This window comes from Dryas octopetala, chromosome 1 (genome assembly GCF_963921425.1).
Source record: "Dryas octopetala chromosome 1, drDryOcto1.1, whole genome shotgun sequence".
In the NCBI taxonomy this organism is placed as follows: domain Eukaryota; kingdom Viridiplantae; phylum Streptophyta; class Magnoliopsida; order Rosales; family Rosaceae; genus Dryas; species Dryas octopetala.
The window spans coordinates 24396235-24407807 of NC_141366.1; the positions used below are offsets into that span (position 1 = coordinate 24396235).

The 11573-nt window shown below is 38.4% G+C and overlaps 2 protein-coding genes across 2 annotated transcripts; one reads left to right on the plus strand and one right to left on the minus strand.

Moving 5' to 3' along the window:
* The first annotated feature begins 965 nt into the window (after positions 1–965).
* LOC147299334 (G2/mitotic-specific cyclin S13-7-like) lies at positions 966–3660 on the plus strand. The gene is made up of 8 exons (XM_086235652.1): positions 966–1186; positions 1673–1842; positions 1939–2178; positions 2278–2403; positions 2508–2756; positions 2859–3020; positions 3161–3342; positions 3445–3660. Exons 1-8 carry the CDS (start codon positions 1141–1143, stop codon positions 3596–3598), a joined length of 1329 nt encoding a protein of 442 aa, XP_086091778.1. The 5' UTR covers positions 966–1140; the 3' UTR covers positions 3599–3660.
* Positions 3661–6141: 2481 nt separating this feature from the next.
* On the minus strand, positions 6142–9864 carry LOC147299335 (heme A synthase COX15-like). The gene is made up of 7 exons (XM_086235637.1): positions 9665–9864; positions 8339–8637; positions 7754–7979; positions 7423–7668; positions 7204–7314; positions 6699–6830; positions 6142–6542 (listed from the first exon to the last, which is right to left on the minus strand). Exons 1-7 carry the CDS (start codon positions 9827–9829, stop codon positions 6372–6374), a joined length of 1350 nt encoding a protein of 449 aa, XP_086091763.1. The 5' UTR covers positions 9830–9864; the 3' UTR covers positions 6142–6371.
* Positions 9865–11573: the final 1709 nt, after the last annotated feature.

An 11573-nucleotide genomic window follows, 5' to 3' on the forward strand; every position in this document is an offset into this window, starting at 1 on the left:
ATTGATGGAAAATTTGACTTCTTTCTTCTTCCTCCTTTTCTCTCTCTTTGCAATTGGTTTGGTAGTAAATATCATCGAGCCTCACTCTTCTTCTCCGACGCTGCCGAAAACGATGAACTCTCAGGAGAAGATGGTGGCTGGTTCAGCAATAAACAAATTTGCAGGTTGTGGCTGGTTCAACGGGCTAGTATCGAAACCTATGGTTTCGTTTGACAGGTACTCGCCGAACAAACGAAACCACCGATTTCGGCACTTGCCCGTCGAACCAGCCACCACCTGCAAATTTTTTTTTAAGGTATGTGGATGTTCGGAGGAGAGATGGAAGGAGAGAGAGGGAGAGAGAGAGAGAGAGAGAGAGAGAGAGAGAGAGAGAGAGAGAAGGTGGTCGCCGGAGGGGCAAGGAGGGGGTGGCTCGAGGTTGTCGCCGGAGCTAGAGAAAGACAGAAAGGGAGATCTTATCGAGAGGGAAGGTGTGGGTGGGTTGGGGGAGGGCTGTAGGGGCTTTTCAAAATGGAGCTTTAGGGTCTTTTCACTAATTAAGTGATGGAGGTGTGTAAAAAGAAAAAAAAAGGTGTGCAAATAAAAACCCTCTAAAAAATATATAAAAAAATCTTAGAAAATGTGAACGAGTGCAAATGGAGAAAAGATGAGTACGAAAATCGCCTCCCTATTTTAAAAGTTTGTATATTTTTGTCCTGTTCGGCTTTGTTTTTGCTTGGGCCGTCTCTGGGCTTTGCGTTTGTGCGCTTGGAGAGCCCATACCACCACCAACGGCTAGAAAATTCCAAACTCAAAAGCAGCGATCACAACCGTTAGATCCAGCACGAATCAAACGGCCGAAATTCAAGTAGAATAAGACCGTTGGGAGCAGCGTAGCACCTTCAAAAAGAACCATCACAACCACAATCTGACAAAAAAAATTCACAAACAAAATCCAAATCCCTGAGAAAGAGAAAGAGACATTCCAAAGGAATTTCAGAAATTTCAGAAATTTCAGAGAGGCTGAAGAAGGTGGCGACCACAGACGCTGAAGAAGGAGGAGAGACGCGCAACAGTCGTCTCCAAGTGTTCTTCTCGTCCTTGTTTTCGAGTCTCAGTGGAGTTTTCGGCAGTAACAGTCAAGAAAATCAAGAATCTGAAATGGGTTCCAGAGCTGTTGTTGTTGTGCCTCAGCAACAACCGAGAGGTACGTACCCAGAACCCTGTTTATTCATTATTTCTCTGTTGATCTTTCTTTCGCTTTGTTTTGGGCTTTTTTCCTCCTATATATGCAAATGGGTTTTTGTTATTCTCACAAACATAAATTTTTGTTTTTATATCTTTATGTTTCAAATCTCTTGTTGAGTTTTTTGTAAAGTTTAGGATCATGGAGTATTTTCTTTTTCTTGTTTTATTTTGATAAACCAAATTTGTACTTGTCTTTAAATTCTTGTTTTATATATATTCTGACCTCTTAAATCAAGGGTGGTAATTTTTGTTTCATGGTCATCAGAGCTAGCATTGATTTTGTGTCCTCTTTTCTCTTTCTTCTTCTTATTATTATTATTATTAGAATATATTTTTTCAACATCAATGAATCATTTATTTGAATCATATTAATCTGAATCAATGAATCATCATAATTTTGGTCATTTTAATCTGAAAACTGAAATCCATTTTAATGGTAATTTAGAGGGAGGTAAGCAGAAGAATGTACCAGCTGCAGAGGTGAAAAACAGGCGAGTTCTTCAAGACATTGGTAACAGAGTAACCCGTCCTGCTGCTGAAGGGAAGCTCCATGCTAAGCTTCCTCATTCCCATTTACTGGGTAATGCAAAAGCGGCAGCAGAGAACAAGAACAAGGTACCAATCCAAGAGTTCATTTTTTTACTTTATTGTTTTTGTTAACCAAGCCTTAAATTTACAATTTTACTTGATTAACATTGAGCTAATTTGCAGAAATCGATCGTACAAGTAGTGGATGGTGCAATAGTTATTAATGGGGCCACTGCTGGGAAAGCCGGTGTTGCTGTGAAGGTTGAAAAGAATGCATCTGAGAAGCTGAAACATGAGATGGTGGTGGTCCTGGGAAGCTCCATTGAAAATGAGAAGACTACTGGTAGTGGGAGAAAATATAGAGAAGGGGCCTCAAGGAAGAATGACAGGGCCTTTACTTCAATTCTCAGTGCTCGAAGCAAAGTAATTTCAATTTTTTGACACCCTTTTGCCTCATTTTTGTTAGTTTTTCTCTGTATTATTGTTCGTGTTGCGCACTGTGTTAATTTGTTTTTCTCACAGGCTTGTTGTGGACTCACTAGTAAGCCAAAGGATCCAATAGTAGACATTGATGCTGCTGATGCTGATAATGAATTGGCAGTAGTTGAATATTTGGATGAAATCTACAAGTTTTACAAGCTCACAGAAGTATTGACTTGAACCTTTGATTTCTTTGATTTTTTTTTTTCTTTTTAAATCACACACATATTGTATTGAATTGGATCATTGTGGTGTGCTTCATTCTGATGCAGGAAGAGAATCGGGTGCATGAGTACATGGGTTTACAGCCCGAAATAAATGCTAAGATGAGATCAATCCTTGTAGACTGGTTGATAGAAGTTCATCACAAATTCCAACTCATGCCAGAAACCCTCTATCTTACAATAAATATTGTTGATCGATTCCTTTCGGTGAAAGTTGTACCAAGGAGAGAGCTTCAATTAGTTGGCATCAGCTCAATGCTTTTGGCAAGCAAGTACGAAGAAATTTGGGCACCAGAGGTAGTAATGTATTCATTGTTTCCCTGTTGTGCATCATGCATTATTTCTCTCTTGTTTGCCTAAAGATTAATCTTGGGGGTTTTGGGTTGTGAAAATGTGCAGGTTAATGACTTTGTATGCATTTCAGACAATGCCTATGCTAAGGAAAAGATACTGGTCATGGAAAAGGCAATCTTGGGAGAACTAGGCTGGTATCTAACAGTTCCCACACCTTATGTCTTCGTGAATCGCTATATCAAAGCATCTGATCCATCCGATGAAGAGGTAAGCATTTGATGTGATTATTTGATTCCTTTTGAGGTTCATGCATACACATTATTCAAGAAGTCTTTGGACTATGGAGAGAGATCTGAATTTAGAACTTATTTGATTTTCTTTTCTTTTTGTTCTACTTAATAATGTAGATGGAGAACATGGTGTTTTTTCTGGCTGAACTGAGTCTGATGCACTACTCTACTACAATCATGTACTGCCCTTCAATGATTGCTGCATCTGCTGTTTATGCTGCGAGATGCACCCTGAACAAGAGCCCTTTCTGGACTGAAACTCTCAAGCATCATACATGCTACTCTGAAGATGAGCTGATGTAAGTAAATCTTTCCATCTCAATTTACTCGGAATTAATGTTGTAGTTTGTAAATGAATTACACTTATAAATGATCATATTTTCTGGTGTGGATCGGAACAGGGATTGTACAAAGCTCTTGGTAAGCTTTCACTCCACAGCTGCAGAGAGTAAGCTGAAGGCAGTGTACAAGAAATTTTGTAGCCCACAGCTCTGTGGTGTTGCTCTTCTTTCACCATCCACTGCCCTTAATAAAATCACAACGATGTTATTGTAAACTTATGGGAACACTTTTTGTGGCATAGTAAAGTAGTATTGGTACTGTTTGATTTGGTTTGGTTTGGCTTATTGGCCATGATACTGTTAGTGTTAGTAACTTAGTATCATAGTATAGGAGATCATCTTGCTGTTATGATCTGTATTCAATATGTAGCCATGCCCTGGCCAACATTCTTCGTAATATTTTCGGCTTTCCTTCAGTTGTAAGTGAAGTATGTTTATAAAAATGACTCTTCTGATATTAAATTGACATGGGTGATCTGATGGCTATGTATTATGCGTACTGCCCAGCGGTCATTGTTAATGCTTATTATGTTTTCTTGTCTTTCTATAAAGCTGTAAAAGTCCTAAGGGATTAGGGACCTTGTTCACAGTAACACCCTTAGAAACAAGGAGGGTTGCAGTGCTGGAGTCCATTTCAAGTTATGCATAGTGTCAGGGTTGCAGTAACACCCAGGCCAACTTAAGACCATGAAATAGGCCCCAAAGCTCAGCTGTTACAATCTCACCTCTTCCAAGATTAACAGCAAAACCAATAATCCATCCTCCACTAGTATCCCTCAGCAGACCACCAACACTTTTGTAGAAGCATCAGAGGAGATCTTACTGTCATCAACTTTCAATTTAACCCAAGAATCAGGAGGAGGGATCCAGTAGGGTTTACTGAAAGAGGAAACATTTGCAGAAACATGAGAAGCATAGAATGCTATAATAGTGTTAGGCCTGGTAGAAATAGAGAAATCATGATCAAACACCTCTTGTTCCTCCATTTCCATATATACCAACACCCAAAGAAGAAAATGAACCGCCATTCCACACCTCCCTTAGATTTCGACTTAGAAGACAAGTTAATCATCAACCAATCATGAAAATCTAAGCCATCAGAGTAAAACAAATGGGAGGGCATTAACAAGTGGAATTAGACCTACCGCAGGACCTGAACAAGTGGTCAGCAGATTCCATGGGATGGTTGCAAAAGGGGCAGGCAAAGATGGTTGGATTGGGTCAGGTGGCTGCAGCTTGCAATGTAAGTGAAAACATTATGAAAAAGGAGAAACGATGACTTGAGTAAATTAAAGTCAAAATACATCCTCTTATAATCCCATATCAGAGAGTTATACGGATAAATAAAGAGTTGCACACCCTAAATTTTTTTTTGCACATCCTTTCTGAAAAAAAACTCAAGAAAAAAGACCATTTGGCCCTTCCCTCCTCACCCACACACCCCCATCCCCATCTCCCCCCGTACACACCCCCCCACCCCTCACCTGCAAATTTGGCCCTCCCCTCACCTGCAAATTTCTTTTTTTTTTCTTCTTCTCCGTCGAAGCCCACCCCCCACCCTTTCTCTTCTTTTTCTTCCCCCCACCCCAACCACCTCCCCCCGAGCCCTCCCCAATCCCTCCTCCCCGCATGCACCACCTACAAACAGCCACCACATTCTTCACCTCTCTCTCTCTCTCTCTCTCTCTCTCTCTCTCTCTCACCCAAGCAAACAACCAAACAAATTAAAAAAAATAAAAAATTGCAGCGGGTTCGGCGGACCAGTGCCGAACCCGGTGGTTTCGTTCGACAGGTACCCGCAGAATAGAATAGGATTGTTCGGTGGGTATCTACCGAACGAAACCATCGGGTTCGGCACTGGTCCACCGAACTTGCTCCAATTTTTTTTTTTAAAGTTCTCTTCTCTCCGGCGCGTGACGGTGAGCTAGCTGAAGGAAGAGAGGTGGTCGGGGTAGGGGGAAGAAAAAGAAGAGAGGGTGGGGTGGTCGCCGATGGTGGTAGGCTGCTCTGGGATGGGTGTGTGCCGGAGAGAGGAGAGGTGGGGAGGGCTCGAGGATGGGTGTGTGGCTGTGTGGGTGTGTGTGTGTGGGTGTTTTTTTTTTTTTTCTGTTTAGGAAGGGTGTGCAAAAAGAAATGGATGGGGGTATAAGATCTTTTCCCTTGAGTTTTTTTTTTTTTTTTTTTTAAGAAAGGGTGTGCAAAAAGAAGAAAAAGGTGTGCAAATAACAGCCCTCTAAATAAAAAGTTAAAAAGAACCTAAAAGACAAATACCCCCTATGTGCACAAGTTCTTGCACGACGTACACATGGCCATTTTGTCTGTCAATTTAACATAGTTGCTAATTTGTTCTTAATTAAATTGTTTAAAGAAAAACATGATCGGAAAAATTGAAATCACAGGTACCTTAATTCAAAATAGTCCGAACCATATGGACCAAAATTGTAATTTGGCTTTAAAAGAACCTAAGCAGAAACATATATTCGTGGCTTCACTTTGTTCAATGGCTTCAATTTTTCAATGGTATTGTACCAATCACATAAGTCATACCAGTTCAAGATCCAATAACAGCAGTACTGATATGAGCCACGCAACTCCACAAGGTTCCTGTTGGAACTGTCCACTAGAACTAAATAAACTCATGGCCAAATTATATTTCCACTTAATTATATATGGTGTACTGTAAAACAATAAAAGTTCTACCAGTTCCAGGTGGTAGTATCACTTTGTGACAAAGGTTATGTATAATACTAGAAAACATCAATGGGAAAAGATTTCATTATATTCAACAATGAAGAATCGGTGGCCACTGGGTTACAATGGGATATTAGTCCCCCAAGTACAAGCAAAACAAACACATTTCTCCACATTTGCAAAACTAACCCACCAGCTTGAAAGCTGATGATTTATGTAATAACACAAGAATCCAATAAATTTTTGTTTCATCCGGTAAAATTGCCCAATCTTACAAAATTGTACTACAAAGTCATCTAGACCGTCTTTGCAACTTGAGGCAGAGAGTTAAGAAGGGATGGTGATGGCCTCCGCAAAGTGTGATTGAGAAGGATCATTAGTGTCAAGAGAGTCAAAGCTCCAGCTTGATGTGCCGTGCCAAGCTCAACAGGCACGTATGACAGAAGTGTAGATATCCCCAGTGTGACCTGTAACAATAACACAGAGTAATTATACAAAGAAATTTAATGTTAAACCAACCTGATCAGACTAATTAAATTAATCGCAAAGGAGAACCATGTTTCTAGTCTCTAGATATACGAAGAGAAAAAAAAAATGAATGGAAAATTGGAAAGCTTTTATACCTGAAGGCCAGCCATGCCAACAGTAGCTCCAATCAAAGATCGAACTGCAGGATGTATGTCAAACTTCTTTGTTGACCACCACAAAGCGCCAATTGAACATAAAGTTGCAGTGGCAAGGATCCGATGGTCAAGCTACAAATAGGGAAATATAGATGTGAAGCTATGAATTATAAAATGCTAATATATATACATTTCATCTTCAAGAAGCCAATACAGTATATAAGACATAGGAATTCCAAAATTTTAAAAAGCATAGTCACCTAAAGAAAATATAAGCTCAGGGGCTAAATTATGTGCCCAAAGGTAATGATTTGATGACAATTAATATATTCAACAGTTTTGTTAGCGAAGGAAAAACTTGAAATAATACCTCTTCCCAATTGTTCAATTCTTTTTATTGTAATATTTTAACTTTTCTTATTATTATAAAAGCAACCTTAGTGCTAACATATGGCAATGTTAAGATTCTAAACGCTAGAATATAATCTTTGGTCAGTGAAGATACCTGCACAGTAGATGTATTCTCAAAAAAGTTCCGGATTAGTGGCTTCATGTCAAAAACATCCTCGGGGATCCATGTGTCCCCCATCTTTGGAAAAGTATTATAAGCATGCCCCTGGAAATCCACATATAAGCATATTTATAATAAATTACTCAGCAAAAACCACATATCATCCATTTAGTTAAATGTAAAAGGCAAGAAAACAAATTGTGAATTACATACAGCATCATTTCCTGCAACAAATGCTCCTGAGATAGCAGTAATTCCGACAAGTAAGCTTACAGGAAGAGCAAGTCTCTTCACTTTTGCTGCCCCACGAACCCAAGCTACCGATTCAGCAGGTGGTTCAGGCATGACAACAGAAAGACCAGTCCATAAAAGGCCACAGTATATAGCAAAGGCTGAAGTAAGATGAGCTGCAAGACGGTATGGGCTTACTCTTGGCTGAGCATATTCAGATGCTGGCTCCTGTGGGAAATGAAATTATTTCAAACACCCATAAAAGTTTTTATAAATTTCAATGCAAACCAGCACAAAGGAAACCATATCTAACCTCTAAACCACTTTTAACCATCCACCAGCCAATTAGACCCTGCCCAGCACCAAGGCCAAAAAGTGCAGAGAGTCTCAGTCCAAGTTGTAAGGTAATATATCCCTTACGAAGAAAATATGAGAATGGCAAAGCAAACATAATACCCAATGCCCTTCCCCACATACGATGTGCATATTCCATCCAATAGATAAATTTGAAATCTTCAATACTCATCCCTCGATTTACACTGCAAGAGATCAAAAACCAGGTAACATCATGAAGGTCCAAAAGAACTTCAACCCCCATAGGAAGCAACATAGTAACATTAAAAATAAATGTCTAACAGAATAGAAAAGGCTACATAGATACATGAACATCAAAATTATCATCACTAAAATAGTCCTTCAAAGCACATATTTTCTGCTTTTTGACCAACTAGAAAGGGATTGCATGTGTAAGCAAACTTAAGCCATTCTTCTGGAAGGCTTTTAACGTAATTTCAAGTTTAGAAACAAGTTTACTGTAGCAAAATCTACATAAGGTGTAAAATGCAAGCTAAAATTATTGCTGCAAAAATGTGGAGTGCTATTTGGATTTTGCACTTACCACCTATACTCAGGGGATTGCTTGTACTTCTCAAACTCAACCAACCAGTCCTCATCTGAGAGAGGAGGGAGTCCCCCAGTAAATTTCCAATCGGTCATTGAAAGACCTGATCGTGTTAATCGTGTAATGCCACCGAGTATAACCATACTAAACACCCATGCAGCAGAACCAAAAAGCCAAATTCCAACCGCTTTTTGAGCACAATGTCCTCCATTTACAAGAAGCTTCAATCCCTCCTTGTTTTCGATGCCTACAGAAGCCACAGTGGACATATTCCTTATAGATGGTACATAGTTACCCTGAAAACAGCATAAGAGTTTCCTTTTTATTGTTTTTAATGTTTATAAAACATTCCATCCTAACAAAGTGTGTGTTCGGATGTTTGCACGAAGTTAAATTGAAAAAATTTGTGTTTGCTACATTTTATGCATGCATTCATCATGGACAATGAAGCTACTTTAAAAAAACTGACAGTCAAACTACAAAAAATAAAGAGTAAACGCCATAGTTTCCTGGCGCTACTCCAATATGATTCAGCAGTCCAATCCTAGTCAGCTACTATTTTTTCATTTTTCCACCCTTCAAATACTCTGTTTAATATAATATATACAGCATCCACATTAAAATTCATTACTACCCCAGAAAACTGCAATCCAGGGTAGTCAATCCAAAACATGGTAGACAATCATCCCAGCACATTAACACAGACATAAGCACACTAGATCCGTTACATATTTATTCTAAATATAAAGCACTTCTGTAGCATTTCAATTTTAAGTTAAGCAACAAGCATTATAAATCTTGACTATATGGTTACATGTTCTTTGGTTCTTGTTCCTCTTCCATGTACCACTAAAACCCATATATGGGGTCTTTTGTGTGGTTGTGTCCCAACAATGAAGTCATAGCAATGTAGACATTCAATTACTGTCATGCAAGGATCAATAACTCACAAGAAATATCCTTAACCAAACCTAGAAAACATAAACACCCAACACCCATGTTGTATTATTATTACGCACTGATTTCAAGATTTTATAATTCCAATCAAAGCATCTCCTCATTGGTTACAGCTACCGACATAATATTCCAAATGCATTCATTCACAGCCAAATCTCAAAATCCTTGATTAAAAGAATTTGATTATCAGAAAATATAATGCCCAAAATAAAATTCTACAGCTGAAATGAACTGCAAAGCTTGTCCCAATTCCGAAACTTTCCTAATCCCACATTCCAAATTCACCATCGAAAATCTGAAGCACCAAATCTAAATTTCTTCAAATTTATTTTCCTAATAAAAACAAAAAGAAAGAGAGAAAGGAACCTTAGACAAAGATCGAAAGCCATCCAAGCATTTCCTTGTGACGCCTGTAGAGAATAATCTAGCTGACTCCTCGTTCAAAACCCTAGACGGCGTCGTTCCCCTGAGATTGTACAGAGCCTTGGCATTGTTCTTCACAAACAACGATACCACTCGGCTCCGAAACATCTCTCTCTGCACTCTAAACGGAGGGTTTAGCAGGGGTTTTGGTTCTACTCGGTAGTTGCTAGCTCGCGGTTTATTATGTTATGTGCGTTCTTGGACTAGAAAACGACACCGTGTCAGGGGAGGTCTTTTAACTGTCGAACACGTACTCTATCTTAAAACCACATACGACGACTTCATTAAGAGTTTGAAGCAATTTTTCATTAAATTGACCAAAAAAAAAAAATTTCATTACCAATCTGATGGGTAAGTGAATAAATTAGGTTTAAGGTGAATTCAGATAAAAACAAATAAAAGTCTTCCACATTAGTTAAGATCTAAATAGTTTGGATAACTGTTAATAATGGTGTCTTTTGTAGTGTTAGTTAGTTAAATTTTAAATTAATGTGAAAATCAAGAGTATAAACTCTTGTATTTAATTAGAATTTTAACTAACCAAAAACTGTCTTAATTGCCCTTAACTCCCTCTTCTCCCAACTTTGTTACCAATTTGCTAGATTAAAATTTCTTACCCCGAAGAAATTTGCTAACACCAAGTTATGCTGGATGATAACGTCGCACCTTCGAACTCCAAACTCCGAAACAGGGTGGTGTACCTTTTGGCTTGAATCAGTTTAATATTATAATTAAGTGTATAATCTTTCAAAATGATTGTGTGCCCCAATTTGAAGCATGATTCCTCTATTTATAATTGGCTCATTCTTGAAGCCCAAGCACCATGATCTCCATGATGGGTTAGTGGGCATGTTCTTACCCAGCTCTAGGAAGTGGTGACACTCATTCTGGGATCACCCTCCACTTGTTTTCAGGCATAACGTGCGTTCATGCATAATGTGTTATACACTATACAATTTAGCTCTCACACCATTTGAACAAGAATACCACTACAAGTAGTCTACAACCCATTTGAAAAGTCTGCAGCCAGCAGGCTTAGGTTCTTATAGGATATTAGAATGAATCTGATCACCCTTCAAATACTTGGAAACACGCGTCTTGGCCCAAAAGATCTTCATCCTTCTATAAAATTCTCCAGCTAGACTTAGCCAATAGGGCTTGATTCATCACTCATTCACTCTCATCCTCTTAATCCCCAAGCCACCTTTCAGCTTTTGTAAATAAATGTGACTTTCAACTCACCAAATTAGTCTTTTTCTTATCAGTTGAAAATCCTTATTCAATTTGACAATTTATCACAAATTGTCAAAGGTAATTTAACAGTCTACATGAGATAAATTGGTATGGCAGATTGGCAGAAGAGATAGGTTGAATTAAGGTAGCCCTCCCAGCCATGGAAAGAGTTTTGAACTTCCAAAGCACTCATTAATTTTTTTAATTAAAACAATATTAGATTTAGATAAAGTAAATACAAAGTAATTATTATAATAATGAGATAAATCATGGCTTAACCACTACTGCTGGATCTAATCTAACGGTAGTTGACCAATGGTAATTAACCATAAAATTTCCCGCTCCATGGTGAGCAAGTGAATAGTTTTGTGTGTAATATCCTTCATAGCAAAACACAAAATTTAAATGAATTGATCAACTGGCATTGTCGCCATCCATCGCCATTTGCATCCATAGGTTCAAACGCGACCAAACATCCTACCCTTGCTATCCTCATAACTGTTAATTTATTTTTCGATTACTGAACTACCCATTATTTATGTCCTTTAAGAATTTATTAATTAAATTATAAATTATTTAGCCATTTCATATCATTTTCATCATTTTAATTAGAGATAAT